Raw genomic sequence first — 24,996 nt, 5'->3', positions numbered from 1 at the left:
ATACATTAATCCCTGTGTCATTTTTTACTAAGGGTCTAAAGCTCTGTAGGAGAAAGCTGCTTTGTCAGTCCAAAGATATAATTAGATAATAGCAAGTGCTAGCAGCCATATCCTGACTTCAACCAAGAGTGAAAGGAAAATCCTTTCAGTTTTGCTTTTTTTTAAATTTTTTTTATTTGGAGACTGAGTCTCTATTGACCAGGCTGAAGTGCAGTGGCATGATCTCAGCTCACTGCAACCTCTGCCTCCTGGGTTCTCCTGCCTTAGCCTCCCAAGTAGCTGGGATTACAGGCACACACCACTGCATCCAGCTAATTTTTGTATTTTTAGTAGAGACAGGGTTTTACCATGTTGGCTAGCCTGGCCTCGAACTCCTGACCTCAAGTGAACTGCCCGTCTCAGCCTCCCAAAGTGCTGGGATTATAGGCATGAGCCACCTGCCTCGTCTCAGTTTTGCATTTCTGAAGACAGTTGAGCTCAATCCTTTTCCAAAGGGTTTTTTTTTTTTTTGCATTTTAAACCCCATTGGGCTTGAAACTTGCAAAAAGTCACTTTCATGAGATAAGGAAGAAAATCTTCAACTGCTAAAAGAAAATCTTGAACTGCTAAAACTAGCAGTTCACAGAGGATGCAGAGGATAGCACCTAAGGGTCGTCTGCTAACAGTGATTATTAATATTAACAATGACAGCAATTTCTACAGTCTTGTATAGTGTCATAAAGTATTTTCACATATAGTATTTCACTTTTTCAACAAATGTGATTACATAGATATTGTTTCAAACCCATTTTTACAAGTGGGTATGCTTACAACTGAGCAGTTAATTGACTATCCTAAAGGTCCCCAGGCTCTAAATGGCCATTTTGTTGCAAATTGCACAGTTTAAAGAAATGAATAGCTCTACCTTTTAAGAACTTTGCTGTGTGTGTGTGCACATGTGTGTGTGTACATATGTGCGTGTGTGTGCGCATGTGTGTGTTTCAGGAGGATCAACAGGCAAGAAGATGGGGAACAGAATCCAGGAGAGGAAGAACACATTTTTGAACTTACTTGGCAGGAACAGGTTCCATTTCCTTCCATGCCTTCAGCACAACTGCCCCTGCCATTGCAGGGGGACCCCGCTCCGCCTGGGCACTCTAGGGAATCAAACAGCTCAGATGTATTCATTCATGACTGAACAGAAGCACTCTGCAAGGATGCACTTAAGCACCTGCTATGAGCCAGTTAGTGTACTAGTTGCCAGGGATAAGAAATTGCAGAACCTGTTGGTGTCATCTAGGGTTTTACAGAAGAGGCAGGAGTATACACAGGTGAATTGCAATGTGGTCATGTGCTGTATTAGAAAGCATCACATTGTCTACCATTTCTTGAGCATTTGCTATTCGCTTTACAATTCCAATGGCAACCCTCAGAGGTGGTTGCTATTAGTGCTGGTTAGCAGACGAAAGACAATTTCAGAGAGGTCGCATATACTCACCCAAGGTCTCACAGTTTACAAGTTGCAAATATAAGTTTATAAGTTGTAATCGGCCCTTGGCATGACTGCAGCCGGGCCTCTTGATGGGTGTGCTAGACAGGGTATTGAGGGAGTCCAGAGGAGGGTGCTATTGATGCTGCCTTCGGGAGTGGAGAGACATCCCTGAGACTGAGTTGTCTAAATGGGGTTTTTGAAGGTGCGGTAGGAGTTGGTTATGCTTGAAAAGATGTTTTCAGGAAGAGGCAATAGCAACTACAACGTCTTAGAATTGTAAAAGGGCATGACCTGTTCTGGGAATGATAGAGTTTGGCAGGGCTGGGACTTGGGAGCTGGGGTGTGAGAGTCAGGGTGCTGATGAGGTAAAATAGGACAGTTGGGGACAATTAATGAAGTGCCTAGTAGGGTAAGCAAAGGAATTCAGATTTTATTCAGAAGCTGATTCCTAACATGCATAGAATTTTGTACTTGTGTGATATTCTAGACAAGAATTGGAGCTTTTATGGACATTTATTAGAGGATTTCACATTCACAAAACATTCAGGGAATACCCTAATATGTGCCAAGCATTATATTTCATGTTGGGGCAGGGGGACAATTAGCTAGAAAGCCAGATATTCCAAAGCTCAGAATCAAATAGAGAATTAAAAATTACGGTAAGTGACAGAAGTGTGAGGTACTATTGTGATGAGGATGAAAATAAATTCTGTTTCTTTTTAGAACTGCTGTTGTTCTACACTCTGAGTGCTGAGTTGAAATGGGTTTAATGCCAATTTGGATGAGATCTGACTGTTTAAATAAGAAAGCTGGACCTGCAGAAACCATGCAGATGACCATGAAACGTGTCTGTGTGAATGAGGCAAGATAAAATATTATCCCACATTTAAGTTAGCAAGGTAAGTGACTTCCACAAGATAGAACGTTATAGATAATTGTATTAGTTCATTCTCATGCTGCTAATAAAGACATGCCGGAAACTGGGTAATTTATAAAGGAAAAAGATTTAATGGACTCACAGCTCCACATCTCTGGGGAGGCCTCACGATTATAGCAGAACGCGAAGGATGAGCAAAGTCATGTCTTACATGGCAGCAGGCAAGAGGGCATGTGCAGGGGAACTCCCCTTTGTAAAACTATCAGATCTCATGGGACTTATTCACTATCATGAGAACAGCATGGGAAAGACCCACCCCCACAATTCAATTACCTCCCATCGGGTCCCTCCCTCAACAGATGAGAATTGTTACAATTCAAGGTGAGATTTGGGTGGGGACACAGAGCCAAGCCATATCAATAATAATAAAGGATGCATTTGTTTACAACACATAGCAATCCCCTGAAGTTAAATCTTTAGTTTTAGCCCTGCTTTCTAGATGAGGAAACAGGCACAGAGTGGTTAAGTGACTTGCCCAAAGTCACCCAGCTGGCAAGAGGTAATGACAGACACACTTACCCTTCCCCTACACCTTCCCGTCCTTCCTTCCCTCCCACCCCTGTCACATAAGACCTTTTCCATAAGCTCTCCTGGGCCACAGCTTATTCTGCCACATGTCTTCCCTGTGGCATGTGAAATCAGCATCCATGGAAAATAAAAAAGCAGTGGTCTTCATCGATTCAGGCTTCTATAACAAAATGGCTTAGACTGGGTGGCTTATAAACAACAGAAGTTTATTTCTCACAGTTCCAGAGGCTGGGAAGTCTACTATCAAGGTGCTGGCAGGTTCTGTGTCTGGTGAGGGCCTGTTTCCTGGTTCATAGATGGTGGCTTCTCACTGTGTCTTCACATGGTGAAAGGGGCGAGGGAGCTCTCTGGGGTCTCCTTTATAAGGGAACTAATCCCATTGATAAGAGCTCTGTCTTATGACCTAATCACCTCCCAAAGACTATCACACTGGGGATTAGGTATGAACATATGAATTTTGGAGGGAGACAAACATTCAGACCACAGAAACAGTTCTTGAAGAAAGAGACTTCTAAGCACTAAGAGAGGCAGCTCTCTGAAAAAGACCCTGGGGTCTCCCTGAAGTTACTAGGCTAGTTCTTAAGAGCAACATTCATAATGTGCAGGTACTATGGAGGTGGAAGTCATATCCGTCCATAGATGGTTTTCTCTCTGGCTCCTTCTGTTTCCTTCCTGTATACAGAATATTAGTAAACTACATAGTCTAAATTGCCCATTTTGAGTTTGTGGTATTTCCACAGCAGTGGCAGATCCAGGTTCAAAACCTGGAGAGGTGATCCAGAATCTACTGCACTGTTTATCACTACCATCCACCATTATCAGGCAGGTATGCAGCCCAGGACAACAGCTGAGGGAACATACATGTTTGTGGGGCAAGGGAAGGGGAAGACATACTGATGGGTAGCTAATTATAAGTCTTTGAAAAGCAAGACATTGGTTTGGGTTGCTCTCATCAACTAGGCTAGAAGTGGCATGAAATGTGATGATATCATGGAAGGTGTTGGGACATTGCAATCAGAATGGCCTGGGTTCAAATCCCAGCTAAACTCTTTGCTTATAACCTTTTGCTTTTGGCAACGTCCGTGCCTGGCTCTGAGATTCAGTTGAGGTATATGTGGGGACAATACTACTATCTTCTAGGCAGGTTGTTGTAGGGATCGGGAATATTAGATGCTCAATGAATGATAGTTGCTATTATTCAGAGTAGATCCATTTTAGTTTTTTTTTTTTTTTTCAGATTGGTACTGTAACAGTTAAAACACTCAGGAAACAAATTACCGGCACTTGTTTGAATAAGACCATCTAAGATCCTGGGTATTTACAAATGAGCATACAGACTTGGTTCCTGTTTCCATGGTCCTACCAGTCTAGTGAGGAGAGAGTCATGGATTAAACAGAAACTCAGATAATACTGATTCATGGACAGGGATAAAGATTGTCAGGGGAAGAGACCTAGAGATCTCATCACTTCACATACTGGATGTAACCTAATTCTGGATGACCCAGTTATTTAGATCTGCTCTCAACAGATGGCAAAAGCTAGACTGTTAAGAAAGGGTCTTGTTAAAGACTTTGGTCTTTGTCTAAGGATGAGCAGCAAGAGGTGAGGTGTAGGGGAAGGGAGAGAGCTGAATTGAGCAGGGACCAGGTAAACACGTGGGAGCCAATGTGAAAACCAACTGAGCCATTCGGGTTCATTGACATTGTTGAGCAAAGCGTGCTAAGAGAGCATCTTCATAAATCGTTCACCATCAAATAGTTCTCCTGTTTGCTTTTTATAGGAGACCCTTCTTGAGCTGAGATGGTGTTTTGGGAGCCAGGGCCAGCCTGGGCAGGGCTAGGAAGGTAATGACAGCTCTCCAACTACCTCCCTCTCTTGGTCCCTGTGCCTCTCCCCAGGAATGGGTGTACAAGGTGCTCTCTGGGTGACACCAAGGTTGCGTTTTTTGTTCTGACCTGGCTTGCTCAGAACAACACACGGCCTCCTGCAGCCTGAGGCTCAGCAATCAGTGCCACCTTACAGAAATGTCCTCCCAGGTACTTTTACATTTTCAGGCAATAATGCCTAAATTCCAGTCTCCCAAACTCACATTCCACTGAATCTGTTTTCTCCAAGCACGGAGCCAACTTATCTCCCCATCTTACATTCTTTCCATGCAGCCATGCAGACTACCCCCCATTCCCCTAGACATACCTTTCTCTCCATACCTTACCTAAGCTTTTCCCACCTTCAGAGACCCTTTCCTTGACCCTGTCCCTGAGGCAGATTTGACTTCCATCCTCTGGGTGCCTGTTCTACTCAGCTCATTCCTGTTATAACACGTGTGGCAGAATACAGGGCAGAGTCATTTGTTGAGAATATAACCATGCTCTAGGCTACAGGCTGATCACCGAGGAATTGGGGAGATTCCCCAATACCAGCTCCTAAGAGTGTGACCTTGTGTTTAGGAGTCTGGACCTTCTTTTTCCTTAGGGATAGTTAATAAATCTTTCTTTTAAAAAATTTAGGCAGGTGTTCCTCTAAGGGTGATTTACTGGACCAGGTGTTTGGAATCCCTTGGAAGTGGGGAACTGTTACAAAGGCCTGCTTCTCCTTTGCCTTCTACCATGATTGTAAGATTCCTGTGGCCTCCCCAGCAATGCAGAACGGTGAGACAAGTGAACATTTTTCCTTTATAAATTACCCAGTCTTGGGTATTTCTTCATAGCAGTGTGACACTACTACAGTATGCAAGCCATGAACAAGCATCTCGTAGATTTCCAACTTCAGAGGCATAATTACCTTGAAATCTACTATTTTTTCATGAGACTACACTTCTCATAACTCCTTCCAGCTCATGACTGAGCATGGTAGAGATGTCAGGGCAGGCCCAGTCCTGTAAGACGCAGGCCTCCTCTACTGGAGGCCTTTGGCTAGAGGATTCCCTATCAGCTTTACCAAATTTTCTTATACCTACACATAGTCTAAGGCATTTCCATCCAACCTTCCTTGACTTCCTCTCTTGTTCACAGGGGTCAGACCTACACTGCTGTCTCCCTCTGCTTCTCTTGGCTTCCTTCATATTTTTCATCACACATGTTTCCTCTAAGTAATCTCCTGTATCTCTAGCCCTGTATGTCATCTCCCTTTTGGAAGCCCTAGGCTAATATGCTAAGGCATAGAGAGCCTTTGTGCAAATTAGAAAAACTCTCCCCTACCCTCACTGCTCTTGTGGATATATACCCACAGACACTATGCTTGGAAAGCAGGTGAAACTAAAATAAATTGAAGGTGTCCCTTCCTTTTGGTAAGCCAGGCCCACACTAGTGTATGGTTTGGCAAACTGAGAATGAGCTGAATTTCAGTCCAATTTTATCCCCTTGGGCAATAAGAACCTGCTACAATTTTATGCAAAATCTGACACTTAACACCTACCAAATAGAGATTCTCTGGTGTAAGGCTCAGGAAAGCACATTTTAACAGACATGGCAGGTAATTCTACTACACATTAATATTTGAGAACCACTGGATGTGCTGGATAAATTTCTGTAGATTGTCCTAAACAGAGAGGAGGTGACAATTTTTATGTCTACCAGGTTGCTAGGAAGCAAGGCCTATGACCTGATGGGCCTTTGTGGGGGATGGTTGTGTGGTGCATCGGCTGGACAGTAGACAATGTTTCTGGTGCTTCAGAAAGATTCTGATGTGGATGAACTTGGCAAGAAGAAAGTCCCTGAACACTTAACTGGAACAAGGCTTGCTTCAGAGAAACCTTTAACACTGGGCAGCTGGTAGAAGGCTAGTGCTGTGTTTTTGGGAGTTCATGATCATAGGGAGATTTTGTGCACTGACTTAAAGCCACTTTGACTAATCAGCAATTAGGCTATTTTAGTAAAAAAGCATAGCCTCTGGTGGTTGGAGGTCAACAGGAAACTTATCTCCTAAATTGTACCATCAGGTATGTTGCAATGAAAGAAAATTCTGTAAACTTATCTACCAGGCACTAAAATTCATATTATTTCTACTTGAAACTCTCCGAGAGCTCCACTCTATGCCTTCAGGCCCTTTGTCAATGGCAACAATGTTCTAACACAGGGTACTCCTCAAAGTGGACATGGAACAAAGTTCCATCGACTAGCAATGAACAATTAGGGATTGAAATTTCAAAAAGCTGTTAGAAGTAGTACCAAAAGCCATGAAGAACTTAGGTGTGAATCTGATAAGAATTCTGCAAAATTTGTAGGCTGAAATTTATAGAACAGTGATAAACAAAATAAAAGAAGTCCTAAGTAATGGAGAGCTACACTGTTATTACGAATTAGAGGAATCAATGTTTTTAGATGTCAGTTCTCCCTAAATGCATCTATAGAGTTAATGGCATTCCAATTAAGGAGGATTTGTTGTTGTTGTTGTTGTCAGAAATGGACTAAGTGGTCTTAAACTTGAATGGAAAAGTAAAGGTACTAGGATAAGCAAAATAATTTTGAAAAAGATAGAGTTGGAGGACTTACACTACTTGATTTTAAGGCTTACTGTAACACAATAACAATCAAGATAGTGGGGTATTCCCGAAAGGATAGACACATAGATCAGTGGCACAAAATAGAGAGTCCAGAAATAGACCCATACATAGATGATCAATTAATTTTCTATGAAGGAACAAAGGCAATTTGATGAGGAAAGGATCATCTTTTCAGGAAATGTTGCTGGAGTTTTGAAACTATCTACATGCAAAGAAATGAATCTTGATCTGTACTTCAAACAATATATAAGAATTAACCTGGAATGAATGATAGACCTAAATGTGAAGCCTAAAACTATAAAAGCTTTGAGAAGAAAATATAGAAAAAAATCTTTGTGATGTAAGGTTGATCAAAGATTTCTAGATATGATACAAGAAGCAGTATCTATAAAAGCATAATACATTTGAATATCATCAAAAGTAAGAATGTTTTCTCTTCAAAGGCAAAGTTAAAATACTGAAAAGACGAGACACACATTGGGAAGACGTATTTACAAAGCATATATCTCATATCTTAAATATTTAAAGAACTCTCAAAACTCAATATAAGAAAACAAACAACTTGAAAAATATATGAATAGCAAATAAGCACATGAAAAAATGCAAATTAAAATGGGTTACAATGAAAGTCCACTACACATCCATTAGAATGGCTTAAAAAAATCTGATTATGGCAATTGCTAGCAAGGATGCCAAACAACTGGAATCCTCATACAAAGTTGATAGAAACTAAAAACAATGCAGATACTTAGGAAAATAGTTTGGCAGTTTCTTATAAAGTTGAGCATATTTTTACTACACAATTCAGGACACCAACTCCCAGGTATTTACCGAAGTGAAATGAAAACTTATGTTTACTCCAAAACCTGTATGTGAATGTCCATAGTGGCTTTATTCTTAATTGCCCCAAACTGGAAACAAACCCAGATGTCTTTCAGTTAGTGAATAGCTAAACAAACTGGGTCCAGCCACAAAATGGAGTACTGTAAAGGCTTATAAAGGAATGAAACTATGATACAGGTAATGACATGGATGAATCTCAGATTCATTACGCCAGGTGAAAGAAACAACACTTAAAAAGGTACGTACTGGGTACATACTGTATGATTCCAATTAGATGACATAAAGACAAAATTCTAGCCACAGAAAGCAGGTTAGTTTTTGCCACGGATTGGAAGTTGAGGGAGAGCTTGACAACAGAGAATTTGGGGGGATATGAAACTGTTCCCTATCTTAATTGTGGTGGTTGCCACACAACTCTTCAGGTTTGTCAAAGCTTGAGTATCTGTATACTTAAAAGATTGAGTTTTACTTTATGTCAATTATGATAATAAATTTAAAAAAATCCATTAGCACTGATCATGTGCCTCAAAGACCGGTGTGGAAAAGGCTATTAATGCCCAAACAAAGGATTAAATTCCACTTCTATTTAGACCTTCGAAGTATCCTTTTGTATAGATTATTCTCACTGGAAAGGAAAACAAATTCAGACACCAGATTCATAAAAGTCTATTTTTAAACACATGGTAAGTCATATAATTTCCTATCTTCAATCTAGAAACCTTTTAATTAGAATGTTTTAATGTAGTTGCAAGAAAATAAATGTTCAGGAAGTATTTCTTCAGGTTCAAATAACTATCTAGCAAAGCACTTCTGAGCACCTTCCAGAATCCAGACCTTGGTCTTTAAAAGCTTCCTTTTTTTTTTTTTTGAGATGGAGTCTTGCTCTGTCACCCAGACTGGAGTGCAGTGACGTGATATTGGCTCACTGCAACTTCAGTCTCCGGAGTTTAAGCAATTCTCGTGCCTCAGCCTCCTGAGTAGCTTGGATTACAGGCACCCACCACCATGCCCTGCTAATTTTTGTATTTTTAGTAGATATGGAATTTCACCATATTGGCCAAGCTGATTGCCAACTCCTAACCTCAAGAGATCCATCCTCCTCAGCCTCCCAAAGTAATGGGATTACTGGTGGGAGGCCTGGTCCCTTTAAAGGTTTCTCAACTCCTTTTTTTTTTCCTTTTTGTGCTGCCCTTGTTTTATTGTTGTTGCTGTTGTTTTAGCAATCTAGACCCCGAGTAACATGCCAAGCACATTACATGCACTATCTCAGTATTTAATCCTCACAACAGCCCTATGAAGTTGTTATTATCACCATTTTATCTAAGAGGAAACTGAAGCTTAGCAAGGTTTGATAGCAAGGTCACAGCCACTAGGATCAGAGATAATGGTTTCTACTCAGTTTTGGCCTGTAATTGTGCTTCTCTGTATGGACTACTTATAATATTTTGCATAACTTTTACATTCATTTAATTGATTCATTCCACATTTGTTGAATGCCTACTGTTATCTCTAAAGCTGGCAATAATTTCTCTTTGTGTTTTCACAAGAAAGTGAAATAAAATTTAGCCAGGACAGGAAGGAGTATGCCTGTCTCTTGCTATGGTCAGGAAGAGGTGGGGTGGACTTTAGTGCTTATTTCTGAAAAAGTGCCCCAATGCATCCTCCTCTTTGAAATAAGTGTTCTCTCATCCACCCACAGTTCATCAGGTGTCTGCCTGTAGCTGTGCAAAGGGTCAAGACAGATGCTGGCTGGAAATTGCTATCCCCTGGGGACTTTCTTGAGCCACAACATCAAATATTCTGCAAGGGATGTGAGGTTTTCTCTACAGGAGGTGCTTCACCCTGGCCCAGACCTTTTGCATAGTGGTTTGTAACCCAATGGATAAAAGGCCATTGGGTGAATGGCCTTTTAGGTGAATACTCATTGTTATGGCCTGAATGTTTGTGTCTCCCTAAATTCATATGTTGAAGCCCCTACCTTCAATCAGATAGTATTTGCAGGTGGGAACTTTGGGAGGTATTTAGGTTCAGATGAAACCATCAGGGTGGAGTCTCTGTGATGGGATCCATGTCCTCATAAAAAGAAGGAAAATTGGAGCACTAGAGTGCTCTCTCTCTCTCTCTCTTTTTCTCTCTCTCACTCCATAAACATCTGTTGTTTCAGCCACTCAGTCTATAGTATTTTGTTGTAGCAAACTGTAGCTGAGGAAGAGACCACCTTCCTTACATTCCTCCAGGACTGGCCTTTGCTGTGGCCTGAGACCTCAGCATGACCCATTGGGTCCATCCATAGCAAGGCAGACAATCATGAGAAAAAAATATATATATGGGACCATAAGCTACACAAAGAAATCAGATATACAGAAATGTCCTTACCGAAGTGCTGACACTATGTAGGGAGTTAGTTATCAGCTTAATTAGAGAATTTATTGAGCATTTGCTATTGCCAACCACTTTTCATGTATGTTCTCATTCTCACAACTAAATGAGGAGGGTATCATCATCCATTATCATTCAGATTATAGGTAAGAATACTGAAGCTAAGTGAGGTAATTTGCCCATGATTACATGGCTGTTAAGAGTTGGAACTGGCATTGCACATTGCGATCAGGCCTAACTCAAGAATGTGAGTCCTTAAGCCTGAAGGCAGAGTATGACAGGTCAGCACTTTAGAATATAAAATCAACTAAACAATCCCTGAAATAAAGAGGCCCACTGGTGATCTGAGAAACACAAAAGACAGAAATGCTAAGCAATATATTCTGGAGGCTTACCATCTATCAGGCACATCCTAAGTACTTTTGACATTAGCTCACCTAATCCTCAGTGCAGTCTTTGGAAGGAAGGTGTGTTACCATCATCATTTCTATTTTATAGATGAGGAAGATGGTACCAAAGTATAAGGCTACCAGGTAAAATACAGGATACCTGCTAGGCGCGGTGGCTCATGCCTGTAATTTCAGCACTTTGGGAGGCTGAGTGGGGTGGATCACAAGGTCAGGAGTTCCAGACCAGCCTGAGCAACATGGTGAAACCCCGTCTCTACTAAAAACACAAAAATTAGCTAGGCATGGTGGTGTGTGTCTGTAATCCCAGCTACTCAGGAAGCTGAGGCAGGAGAATTGCTTAAACTTGGGAGGCAGAGGTTGCAGTGAGTCGAGATCGCGCCACTGTACTCTAGCCTGGGCCACAGAGGGAGATTCCGTCTCAAAAAAATTAAAAAAAAAGGATATCTAGTTAGATTTAAATTTCAGATAGGCAATGAATATTGTTTTAGCATAAGTATGTCCCAAATATTGCAGATTCATTGTTAACCTGAAGTTCAAATAGAACTGGGTGCCCTGTATTATTATTTGCTAAATCTGGCTACCCTGCAGAGGGAGGAAGTCTCAGAACTGAAAGAAAATAAAGCTGGTAATGGGAGTCAGGCAATCTGACTTTGGAGTCTGCCATCTTACTGTAAAACCACGCTGCCTCTCAGAAAGGAGTTCAGGTGTCATGGCATCAACCCCAGGCAGAGCAGGTACCTAGCTAACAGTGGAAGCAAGAATTCCAGGGGTGGGCTAGTTAGGGGCAGGCTACCTTCCCAGAAGTTGAGCCTGCAACACAGCCAGGTATTTTGGGAAGCAGGAGAGGGTAATGAGTTAGAGCTGGGGTCCGCAGAGAGACAGTTCTTGTTTCCTGGTGTGGCTCCACACTTACTAGCTGGTTCTCTTTGGGCAAACTGCAAAACTCCTCAAAGTCCCAGTGTCCTCACCTGGGCTCACAGGTACAATTGTACCTCTCTGCTCTTGTGTCAATTCCCCTCATTAGCCTGTGAGCTCCTTGGGGATAGGGACATATCATACATGTGATTGGGGGTAGGGCCTACCATATATCCAATTATATGCAGCATATAATAAGTGCTCAATAAATGCTTGATTTTTTGAGCTGGCCGACTCTGGAAGGAACTTGGGGGAAAAGGTAGCAGGAATATGGGGGTATGAGGAATCCTCATTTTCTGAACTAAGTAGACTGTTTTAACAATTTATGAAAACAGCCCGTTTGGTTTTTAAATAAAATTGTTAAGATAAAAGTATAAATTTATTTCTTGCTTTTCAAATTATTTTCTATCATCTCAGGCCCCCATTAGAGAAAACTACGGTAAAATTGACATTCTTGGCACTGATGCTTGAAAGAGATATTATAGAATTTGCTAAAAGGGCACGTTTCCGATGCATTGTGAGGCTCAAGCAGCTGATAAGACTATTCTAGGTCATTATCACACTTCCCTTGGGTCACCACTACTCTGGTGGTCTCTTGTATCCTGACTTTCCTAATGCAGGAGGCTTTCCCATTATAAGTCGTCAGCAAATCATCAGCTGGTCTGTTTCTTTAAAGGAAGATAATATACTTCCTGCCCCACAAGAGGCCAGGAACTTCTCTGTAACTTTATCTCCTAAAAAACTTTAGAGGTGCCTATTCCATGTCACTACCTTTGTTTAAAAGCTTGGTGCAAGTGCTAGGCAGAAAATATGTCCCAGAATTCCATTTACTGCTCTTGTCGGATTTGCCTGCCTGGGAAACTGAAGTGAAATATGTTCTTTAAGTGAACTCAGCATTATTTGTCACTCAAAGCAAAAAAGGACATGCCTAAAAGGACGGTTTCAAATCCCTGTGGTCTGTTATATGTACCCTGAGCAGTGAATGGCAAGGAATACGCAGTGAGAAAGCAAAAGAGGTCTGGAAATGCCCAAAAAAATGAATTTGGATAATTCAATGACATTGACCTAAAAAAGAAAAATCAAGACTATTTCTTTTTGAAATAATCAGATTGTTTTGTCCACAATTGAATTTGGGTATAACCCTTTGTACACATTTGTTTTCCATAACTTTTTTACACAAATCCATTAACATTCATGGCAGAACTTAAAAAAACTAGGACATTCAAATTAAAAATTGATTTCATCCCAAATAGAATATCAGCTGTTCAGACATGATTAAGTTTCAAGGTAAAAATATGTTTTTGTGCTAATGAGGAAATATCTCCATGTGCATACTTGATAAAGTAACGTAAAGTTTAATTAGGGAGAAGCAGGTTACATCCAGGTAGAAACACCTTCCTTATGTCAGGATAATATTATTTTTTCCCCAAGTGAGAATTCATGCTTTGTTCTTAATTTTAGAAGGTGATAGTGATTTTTTTTTTCATTGTGCTTCTTTACATTCTCCAACTTTTCAGCATTGACCATAGGGTGATTTTCCAATTTGAGTAAGATATATTAAAGTAATTTTTGAAATAACCCAGAAGTGTTGAGTCTGAATGTATTTGTCAAAGCATTCAAAAGGAAGTGGATGTTCCATTTGCTTTGGAAACAAGGCCATTCTGGAGCCTGGGGATGTGCTTCCTCTGAAAGAAGGACAGACCATGTCAGCAGCTCTGAAATGGGCTTATCCTTACGGAAATGTAAAGTGATAGTCAAGGTCTTGCTTTTCATACCACAAAATGTGAGAGGTAAAATATGCTGCCAAGTAGAGGATTTATCTTTTTCCCGGGCCAAAGGAAGGAAGCTTTTTGAGACATCTAGTGTGTTTGGAAGATGAAGATAAAGGAGAGTACAATTTTGCCCCAATGAAAGGACAGTAGAAATCATGTCCAGGCCTCAGTTCCCATGTTTTGCTATCCTGGCTCTGAGACCTGTCTGAAGGAAATGTTTGAACATTCAAAGAACCCTTTTGAATCTCCTCGTTTTTTTTTTTTTTTTTTGAGATGGAGTCTCTCTCTGTCACCCAGGCTGGAGTGCAGTGGCATGATCTTGGCTCACTGCAACCTCTGCCTCCTTGGTTCAAGCGATTCTCCAGCCTCAGCCTTCCGAGTAGCTGAAATTACAGGTGCATGCCACCGTGCCCAGCTACTCTTTTGGAGTCTTTTGATCGTAGATGTCTGAACCTTGCCACATTTGCCTGCACATAGCACACTGTGGTGGGATAAACCTCCTAAAAGACCTGGAATCCTCTTTGCCTACTCATGCTTTAAGAGTTACCCACTGCTAAAAAACAGTTTAGAGAAGGAGTGTCATTTTATTTACGTTTCATTATCAGATGCCTATTTTGACTGTGAGTCATTCATTTATTCATTAAACATTTATAATGTTCCTTCTTTTTGTCATAGATCTTGCCAAGTCTTTTCGCTTAATGTTTTAAAATCTCAACTACAGTTTTGTAAAGTAGGACTTTTAGCCCCCATTTGACAGATGAGGAGAATGAGGAGTAGGCAGAATGTCACTTGCCCCAACCAGTAGGTAGTGAAACTAAAAGAATGCTGGCCCAGTGTTCTTTTGCCTTCCTGGCTGTTTTCTGTCATTCATTATGTTGGACATGCTGACTTTTGTACTGCATCTTGGACAAAGCTGTTCCTTGTCTTCAAAGTGTCTGGTTAATTACGTAGCATCAGATTTGTTTTTATGGGTTAGAAAGAGGAAAGCACATCTAAAAGTTCTTTCTATTATATCAAAATGTCTATAAAAACTAGGCATGATCATAACCACATTTGGCACAAAAGATGTTCTTAAAATCTGGAAGTCTGAGTTAATTGCTTTAAAAGAAACTGCATTTGAGTACCTGATTTTTGTTTGCTAAACTCTTAGAAATATGCTGTATCAACATGTTGGGGTAAAACTGAGCATACGGCAGTTAATAGAGAGAAGGGGCAGGATCTCTTGAACCCCAAACTTTGACCTTTCCAGGGCAAGGAGTCTAATCCAGGCATTTCCTGGGAAGGCTGAAAGGACCTGTCAGTCAAAAAAGACATTACAAACACATTTCGAGGCTCTCCATTTTGAACAGGTTTGCTCTAGGCAGCAGGACAGAGCAGAAAGAGGCAGGCTTTGGTGCCAGGCAGCTTTAAACTTGAACTTGCATTGTCACTTACCAGTCCAAAGGAAATTGGCAAAAGATAATTTTAAAATCTGATTCCTCATAGGCAAAATGAGGATAAAGATGTCTAACTCAAAGATTTGTTTTAAAAATGACATCAGATAATATACGCTTAGTACCTCTCTGGTACCTAATGTCAGCAACGTTGAGTAAACAGGAGCGCTTATTAATTTAATCATTAGTTAAAAATACAAACAAGCAAAAAACCCAAAAGACATTATACATACAGTATGGGTTCAACTATTTACAAGTTATATGGAAAAAATAAAACCCCAACACTGAAATATGCCAAAATATTTAAGGTTTCCTATATGTGACAAAATACAGGTTGATATATTTTCTTTCTTTGTGTCTTTCTGAACTTTACGAGCTGTATGTAATTTGCTCGTGTTGCTTTTATCAGAAAAAAAAGCAAAGCAAAAGAGAACTAATCTCTCCTTTTATGTGGATCCTAAGGAGATGTTTTCATTATATCTAGGAAGATGGGAAATGAATTGCAAATTCATAAATTAAAATACCTGATTTGTTCCTACCAAAAATAGGACATTACATAATTTCCATAGGTAGCAAGGGCTCAGTCACTCTTTGAGTGTTAGTATCTATACTAAGGGTAACAGTTCAGTTTCAGCTATCAAATGCTATGCTTGATTGCAAAAGTCTAACTATACCGTTGATTCAGACTTTGTTAGTAGTTTTGCTTACAGTAAAATCTGGTCAGAATTAGTTTTTATGTACATGTGTATTTGCATATCTACATAGTTAACTTCACACAGTTCTTTTACCTTGATGTGTCTTAAGTTCACCATTTTAAAGTTTGATATTCCATCCTAAGACAAATTTTTAGAATATTTAATGATTATTTTGTTTGTCAAACAATAAGTACAGTCTTTGAGAAATTGTAACAAAATTTCTTCTTTAAGAAAATTGTATTTGGGGGTCATAATATCCCAGCTTTTAACTTCCTTTCTTTGGCAAATATCTTTTAAAATAAAAATGGATATCCTTTCAATTGTCCCTTTTTCTGACTTACAAAGGAATTCTCTTAAAGAGAGATCTCTATCAGCAGTAAAGCAGAATTGATTTATGAAAGCTGACAGGGCAAGAAAGTTTTTCTACATATAGACAGACATGGGAATTTCTACAAAAGGATGTTAACATTGTCCTTTTTATTTGACTTCCTTCATCTCAATTTTCTATCAAATGATACACCCAGAAGCATGTCTCAAAGTTCAAGCATTGTGCCACCTACCTGTACAGTCTGGGCCCCAGTGGCCGGGACAACACCGAGGTTGGAGATAGTCCTTCCTACAAATATGGTGGCATCCGGACAGATGCACAGTGTGTATGTAGGCCTCAACGGTGTAACTTGGAAGGTAAAGAGAGGACATTAACCCATGATTAGAGCAATGCAGCTACTCTAGGTGGTAGAACTGCCTTAGCTTTCAACGTAGGTCTTAATACTTATCTATGGTTAAAAAAATCTAGATGGAACATATTTGGCTTTCTAAGTAGCATAAAACTTAATTATGATTATTTTTAATTGTGAGAAATGGATGAAAAAAATCAGAGAATGGTGAACATGGTGGAGAAATATCTAAATGATATCAGAAGTAAAGTTAGTAGATAAAATAAATATTAAGGCCTAGGCACATACAAGAGATGTGCCTAAAACTTATCACTGAGTGTCCCAGCAGTCACTGCAGGAAGGGAGAGAGCACGAGTTACACAATGCACAGGATGTGTGGATTTAAAGCAAATCCACTGCTCAGGCTCAGCATATTGACTACAGATACTGTAGATGGAGAAATGCCTGTGGCAGAGACAGTATAATGCAGCAAGGAACATTTGCCACAATATCCTAGCAGGAGATAAAATGATGACTTCCTTAGAAGAGTTTCTAGTGCTGGCTGAGACATAGTTCTGGAATAACAATTCTATGGAGGTTAAACACCATTGTCTATTTAAAGGGATCTCTGCAGGCATGGCTTATTTTAGGATTAGACTTTAGTATCTAGAGACAATCCTTCATAATTGTTTCTTTCCATTTCTTTCAGCTGGGCTGCTGTTAAGAGTAATGTGATGGTGAGTTCAAGGTTGTCCTCCCAAACCAGTCCTTGATATGTAGCTGATTAACAGCACAGTCATATACTTTATGGACAGTCAAATTGGGGAAGGAGTTGACTTTTTTTGAATGGTTGAGATTACTGGCAGGGACACCTCTTTACAAAGGTGGGCAGGAGAGTTCAAGGGCAGAACCAAATATCCCTTCAGGAACTAATTTTGAAAGAATCCAAGTGGCCAATAGGTACATAAAAAGGTGCTCAACATCACTCAATACCAAGGAAACACAAAGCAAAACCACAGTGAGATACATCCTCACAGTTATTAGGATGGCTATTGTAAAAAGCAAACAAACAAAATGCAACAAGGGTTGGCAAGGGTGTGGAGAAATGGGAACACTTGTACACAGTTGGTGAGACTGTAAATTGGTATAACTGCTACAGAAAAAAATATGGAGGTTCTTCAAAAATTAAAAATAAAGCTACCATATGATTTATTAATTCTACTCTGGTTATATATCCAAAAAAATTGAAATTAGGATCTTAAAGAGATTTCTTCACTCTCATGTTCACTGCAGCCAAGACATGGAAGTAACAAGAGCCAAGACGTGGAAGCAACATAAACATCAATCTATGGATGAATGGATACAGAAAATGTGGTATATACATACACTGAAATATTATTCAGCCTTTAACAAGAAGAAAATCTGGTAACTTGCAACAACATAGATTAACCTAGAGGATATCATGCTAAGTGAAATAAGCTAGACACAGAAGAACAAATACCATATGATCCCACTGAGAGGAGGAATATAAATAGAATGGAATGGTGGTTGTTAAGGGTTGAAAGGATGAGAAAATGGGAAGGTATTGTTCAAAGGGTATAAAACTTTGATTACAAAAGATGAAACCATTCTATAGATTTAGTTCATATAGTAAACAACAATGTAATATATGCTTAAACGTTGCAAACAGAGAAGATCTTATGTTAAGCGTTCTTATCACAAAAAAGAGCGGGGAGAAAACTTTTGAAAATGATGGATGTGTTTATGACACTGCTTGTGGTGTTGGTTTCATGAATTATACTTATCTTCAAATCCATCAGGTTGGGTACATCAAGAATGTCCAGTTTTTTTGTATGTCAGTAATATATCAATAAAGTTGTTTTTTAAAAAATCCAAATAACGTAAAACAAAAGAACCAATCTTGAGTTTGTTCCAGCATAGATGAATGACACATCAAAGTTTTTATATCTAAAACATTTCTGAATGCAAAAATTTTATCCTATGTGCGTGTGTATGTGTGTGTGTGCTTGTGTGTTGGGATATAACCAACTGTCCACTTTGGCAATGAACAGAACAGTAGCCAGTACCAAAATGTTTTCAGTAAAGTAGCCATTTAATTTTAAACTTCAACTCTAATTATCTTGAATAAAATTCTAATAGAAATTGAAATGGGTTGCCAATGTGTGCCTACTTTGGTAATTGAGAGTTAGCTGCTGCATATGCTTGCTAATTATTTTTTCTTGTTTTCAGAAAGAATCAGATAGGAGGAATCAAGGTGTTGCAAGTCCTGATTATGCAGAGACATTAATCACGTACAATACCAACTCCAATCATCATATTCGAATCTACCCTCCAAAAGGAGGAACAGGTAAAGATTATCCCACCTGATAATACCCACTGCTTGCTAATTCTAGGTTAGTTAATACTGGGAAACTTTTATTTAAAATGATGATTTTGATTTTAGAAATACAGTGTGGTCACATTAAGCAAATGTGAATTTAAAATAGTGTGCTATAGTGTTAAGGTGTCATTTCAAGCAAAATAAAAAATAATCCTTCAACCCAGAATTAAAAGCAAACTCATTGAGTACTATCTAATTACTAAATAAACAGGCTGAGTAAACACAAAATTGTATTTGCAGTTGAACCCCATGGCTACACCCATTAGCTAGCAAGCATAACCACTTGCCATTCTTTGGCAGTATTAGCCTTGAATTTAGAGTTTTGAATCCCAAGAGGTCTTCAAAAATGCAAAGTTCACATAAAATACAACCATACTGTAATTCATTTCCCCCCCTTCTTCGAGTTCTAATTAGTATCAAGGTCCGTAGCTAGTTAAAAAGATGACTATCAGACTCAAGGCTTTTATCACGTTTGAGACTAGAATTCTTTCCAAATTAAATAAAACCCAGATTTTCAAAATACAGGTAAGATGAAAAGAGAATGTTTATGTGCAATACAAATAAGTCAATTTTGTATTAAAATGTGAATGAATAACAATATACATTTTATGTTTTTAAATTTTTTTGAGACATAGTTTCACTTTGTTTCCCAGGCCGGAGTGTAGTGGCTCCATCTCAGCTCACTGAAACTTCCTCCTCCTGGGTTTAAGTGATTCTTTTGCCTCAACCTCCCAAATAGCTGAGATTACAGGCAGGTGCCACCATGCCTAGCTAATTTTTGTATTTTTAGTAGAGATGGGGTTTCACCATGTTGGACAGGCTGGTCTCAAACTCCTGATCTCAAGTGATGCTCCTGCCTTAGCCTCCCAAAGTGCTGGGATTACAGGTATGAGCTACCGCGCCCCACCAACAATATGTATTTTAGACTTAAGTGCATAAATTGTGAGTTACCTAAGTTTGGGCTTATTGTCCTAAAGCAAGAGAAAAGCCATAGTTTTCTCTTTGCAGTTTTTGAGATAGGTGGTTTCAAGTTGGATTCACAGTTTGAGCACATTTATTTTTCCATGAGTACCTGCAATCTCGGATTCCTTCAGTGCCACTGGTAGCCTTGGTGTAACCATCCGGGCAATTAACTGCAAAGTTGAAAGAGCAGGGTTGGCACAGAGTCCTAATTGTAAGAAGAGACTTTTGATCACATCTTCTTGTCTGTGTAAATATAAGAAAAGAACATTAATTCCTATTTTCAGAGTCTTGTAAAACATCTAGCAAGGCCAATAATGTCTCCAATCATCTCAGTGGAATGCCAGGGATGGTGATAAGATTGATTGGTAATGACGGGTTTGCTCCTTTAAATCGTATCTGGAAAGAGTATTGGGATCAATAAGCAATGTCTGCCATGGCTGTGGGTGAAAGAAGTGCCAGCGCCTTGGAAGACAGTTACTGTTTCAAAGATATTTGCAATCTTTAGATGACAATCCAACTGAAAAGTAGGCTCCAGGAGAGCAGGGATCTTTCTCTGTTTTGCCCACGGTTGTACCCTAAGCCCTAAAATAGTGTCTGACACATACCAGTGTGCAGTGAATACTTGTTGATTTAATGAATGAATTAGGGAAAGCAGAATGTTTAGCAACATAAGGCGGTGGAGATGTAACTGCTAAACTGAATGATCCACACTCAGTTTGGCACTGTCTTTAGGATCCCCTGTTGCTGATAATGCTGAGGCTGATCATCCCAGAGAGATACCTCCCTTTCCTCAACTTTTCTTCATTTCCCCATTAAGCTTAAGATGAAGCAGCTTTGTGCAACAAAGAGAGACTAAACTTGGGGACCAAAAGACCTAAGTTTGAGTCAAGTTCTATATCTTCCTAAGTGTACAATCTTAAATGAATTCTTTACCCTTTGCCATCACCTATAAAGGGAAGATACTAAAAACCACTCTTGAGGTTACTGAGACCTTTAAATGATGACGGTCATTTAAACAGGTGCGGATTTCCTGGTGAACGCCTGAAGTATCACAGGTGGTGAATGCTGACTCCTGTAACTCTTCACCCACCTTTGTCCCTGTCTTCTCTCCTGACTGGTATGTTCTCTCCCGTTCACTGGGCTCCCTAAACCAAATCCTTCAAGTGAAAGGTGGTTTAACACCACCTCTTTCACAAAACCACATTCATTTTTCTTCCCTTTCTCAACTTCTGCTCTTCCTGGGGCTGGCCCAGTGGAGCACATTTTGTTGGTCTTTGCTCTCTGTTAAAAAAACCCCTTCTTGGGCAGGATCATGTCTCATGGTTTCATATTATCGTCAGCTCATCCACAGGCCTGGCACTAGGTGAGGCGTGGTGGAAATGTTACGACTGCTTCCAAGTTCATTGAAATATATAACGTCTGCATAAAAAGAAAGTTTACGCCATGCGCGGTGGCTCACACCTATAATCCCAGCACTTTGGGAGGCCGAGGCGGAAGGATCACCTGAGGTCGGGAATTCAAGACTAGTCTTACCAACATGGGGAAACCCCGTCTCTGCTAAAAATACAAAATTAGCCGGCCGTGGTGGCGCATGCCTGTAATCCCAGCTACTCAGGAGGCTGAAGCAAGAGAATCGCTTGAGGCCGTGAGGTGGAGGTTGTGGTGAGCCGAGATCGTTCCATTGCACTCCAGCCTGGGCAACAAGAGCGAAACTCTGCCTTAAAAAAAAAAAAAAAGAAAAAAGAAAAGAAAAAGAAACTTTACATCTTCAGAATAATTATTGGTTATGCATCCTTTCAAAGGCATCATCTTATTTGATCTTCACTGCTCTGAAGAAGGACTGGTATCATCATACTCATTTTAGCGGGAAGAAAACTGAGGTGAGGGGTGTTGCAGTGATTTGCCCAAGGTCACCCTGTGAGTTTCTGGTCTTGTGATTCCTTGATTAGCCCTTTCTCTTTCCTGCACCTGAGTGGAGTATAGAAAACTGAAATCTCTATTTTTACCAGGAGCTTTCATTTGGTGATCATCATGAACCAAAATAGCACTAGAAGTTTCTTTATTGAGTAATAATAAAAGCTACACTTAGCTATAGTTTGAATTAACCTTCTTTGTCATGACACCTCTGCATCTTTTTTAAGCAGGCTTTTCTTTACATGAGGGTTTCACATTTGGATAAATATGTGGGGTTACATTACTTTGTCTTTTCTTTCTTAGTGGGCTAGATTTAAAACCCTCTCCTTAAGAAACCTCTTGACCTTCAAGTTGCCCTTTTCAAATGAAAAGACTCATTCTATTTCTCATACAGTATTCACAAACTTGTCTTCTCTGAAAAGTAAATTCAGCTTGTTTAAATCAGTTAAGGTCTGATTTCTGCACGAATGCAAACACTTGGTGATGATGATGGTGATTAAGAAGATGATGATGGTGATGGTAATTACTACCATTTGTGGTGCACTGTCAGGGGCGAGACTGAAGCCTGAAGAGTTAAATAACTTGCTCAGGGTCAAACAGCTGTGGAGGATCATGACCGCTTCTTAGACCTATTTGTTAAACAGAAAAATGAGATCCACAGTTCAAACTCACCCCTACCTAATTTCAAAGCTGGAGCACTGAGCTATTAGGCCGTCTTCTCATATTTTCATGAAAACATTATCAGAGCATGTAGCCAACTGGAATAAAAATTGGTGTTGAAAAAATTTTCCTGGGACAGGTGCAGAATCACGTTTCAGATTCATTCTTGATGGATCAGAAATCAATGCTGTCTCATTGACAGCTGGCCTCACTCTGAGACAACACCTTGGTAAGCTTGCTTGAGGATTCAGAGTGCTGATGTACTTCATGGAGGCTACTGGTAAGACCTCCCTGGGGACTTTTACTACAACGCTATGGAAGGCAGAAGAGATGAAAGAATGAAGGCCTGATGATTTTGTAAAATATTTCTGATCCTTGTGTTCCTTAGTGAGATATCCACCCTGGAATTCCCCAGACCATCTCTCCACAACCATAGTTATTTTCTACAGTCAGAAAGATGGGATGGTAGATAGTCACGATAATGAGACTATTAGAACAAATAAAAAACAGGATGCCAATATCTGCACTGGAAAAAAGAACAGTAGCACTAAAATTAGAGATCCCAACAATGGTGGTTTAGCGCAGGAAGAGCAGCAAGTGGGTTGGAACACCTTCAGAAGGATGGTGCCTCACAATTAGAACCTTAGTCTCTACAAGTGTTCTCTGTATTTTATAAAGTCCAGATTATACCCTTTACCCATGACAATAGAGGAAAACAACAAGCTTTTGAACACATCATAGCAATTAACAAATGAAAAGAATATGAAAGTCTCTTCTTACCTGCCCTGCGGTTTCAGCTGAGAAGCAGAAATTTTGTACAACAAATCCAAGACAAAAAATTACAAAATATTGTAGCATGATGAGGAAATATTTGCTCCTTTTCCGTGCCAAGCACCTGTCAGCCTGACTTAGTTATTTTAACTTAGTTTTATAAACTCCCAGTGAATTCTTTCTCATTTCAGTGTTTACTTTTAAATCCTTTCCTTTCCTTTTTGCGAGATCGAACCAAGAGATAGGTGAGACCCGCCTCTAGAAAGGAAAAATGGCAAATCCAGGAGTCTTGGTGAAACTGGCCACAGTAAATGGTCTATATATCCTGGCTGACTGACAGGATATCCTGCAGGGGCTGAGGCAGAGGCTTGGGCCGGGATTTGTGCCTGTCAAGCTCCCAGAACAGTCCTGCCTCTCCTCTACTCTGCCCCCACCTCTAGTCCTGCCTACTACTGCCCTGCGGGCCTGCCAGCGTTTCCACAACCACACCATGGAACACTGCAGGCGTTTCAGTCCCAATGCAAAGGTTCAAGCTTGCTGTTGAACAGGGTTGCGGGAGTGCCCATAAGTGGGCACAGTCCCAGGTGTGGAATGAATGTTGCAGAGACCTTGCAAGAGGTGGTGGCTTCGCCCTGGGTAAACTCTACTGCAAAAAAAAAAAAAAAAAAAAAAAGTCTCCTTGCAGATGCTGACAGGTGGTTTGACTCATTCTTTCTTCTTTTCCATGTTACTTCAGCAACAAGTGACTGAGCCTATAGGTTTAATCTTACCCTTTAAGTTCCAGATCTAAAGGCACCCCTTCCAGGAAGCCTTCCTATCCTACCCCTCCACAGGACCATGAAGATGCTCCCAGAATTTTGCACATAATTCCATGAAAGCCTAGTCACAACTGTGTGTCTGTCTCCCTTGCCCAACTGTGGTTGCCTTGAGGACAGAATAATATAGCCTTCATCTTCTCTGTGCCCCTTGATGCCTAGAGCAGAGACCTGCACTTGAAAATAATAAAAATGGTTAATAATAATGATAGCCATCACTTTTTGAAAACTTACTGCAGGCTAGTCACTATTCTAGACCCCTCTATGGATTTCATTGTTTAATTCTCATGGTACTTGGTGAAACAGGGTTATTCTCCTCATTTTACAGAGGAGGAAACTGAGGCAGAGAGGTTAAGGAATTTATTCAAGGCCACACAGCCAATGGGGGTAAATCTAGTATTCAAATTGTGTGGTTCAAGAGCCAGTACTGTCATCCACTGCTCTCTGCTGCTGAAACAGTCAATATTTAATAAATAAATAGTAGATGGTGTTCCCAGTCCTACTGGAAACCATGATGGGAAAAGTGTCAGACCCAGCACCAGGAAGGGTAAAGTCTGGGCTTATCAACACACTGGGCACATCTCATGACACTAAATTAAATGGGAGATTCATGCACTTACAGATACTAATTTTGGTTAACTGATCATTTTTTTTCCTCTACAAAGTTTCTCTATCTCTCTCCCCAACTGCTTTCAACTTTTGAAACAGCAATTTATAATGACCAATAATCTAGGAAACTTTTCCAACATAGGCCCCTCAGAGGCCAGCCCAGAAACCTGGGTGAGGAGCTTAAAAAGAATGCCTCACGTTTAGCTCAACTAGAGAATAACTCAATCAGAATGCCTGGGAGTGGGGCACAGGAGAATTTTCCAAAGCTTCCTGGGTGATTTCACTTGCATTGGATCATTGCTTGGGGAGAAATGGATTACAA

At 40.1% G+C, this 24,996-nt stretch overlaps 1 protein-coding gene, 1 long non-coding RNA gene and 1 other non-coding gene across 4 annotated transcripts in view; 1 reads left to right on the top strand and 2 right to left on the bottom strand.

The window, feature by feature from the left end:
- Positions 1-23,597, bottom strand: part of STAB2 (stabilin 2) — a 169,441-nt gene extending 145,844 nt beyond the window's left edge. Inside the window, exons 1-4 of one of the 2 annotated variants that reach the window (XR_004275576.1) lie at positions 23,260-23,597; positions 20,015-20,148; positions 16,446-16,561; positions 1,051-1,136 (exon numbers count right to left, since the gene is read on the bottom strand). Coding sequence is in view for 1 of the 2 variants with exons in the window: in XM_032299531.1 (XP_032155422.1) it covers positions 1,051-1,136; positions 16,446-16,561; positions 20,015-20,148; positions 23,260-23,337 (414 nt within the window). In the remaining variant the exon portion in view is untranslated. The remainder of the gene's footprint in view (positions 1-1,050; positions 1,137-16,445; positions 16,562-20,014; positions 20,149-23,259) is intronic. The other variant, XM_032299531.1, reaches the window with a different exon arrangement.
- On the top strand, positions 372-20,096 carry LOC116565755. The gene is made up of 3 exons (XR_004275578.1): positions 372-384; positions 1,413-1,417; positions 20,012-20,096. It is a non-coding gene; the product is annotated as an uncharacterized LOC116565755 (long non-coding RNA).
- On the bottom strand, positions 18,797-18,932 carry LOC116527948. Its single transcript, XR_004258797.1, has one exon. It is a non-coding gene; the product is annotated as a U8 small nucleolar RNA (small nucleolar RNA).
- Positions 23,598-24,996: the final 1,399 nt, after the last annotated feature.

Source organism: Sapajus apella, unplaced genomic scaffold (assembly GCF_009761245.1).
Source record: "Sapajus apella isolate SASKATOON/1434 unplaced genomic scaffold, GSC_monkey_1.0 scaffold2, whole genome shotgun sequence".
NCBI classification, from domain to species: Eukaryota; Metazoa; Chordata; class Mammalia; order Primates; family Cebidae; genus Sapajus; species Sapajus apella.
This window is presented reverse-complemented; position numbering and strand designations above follow the sequence as displayed.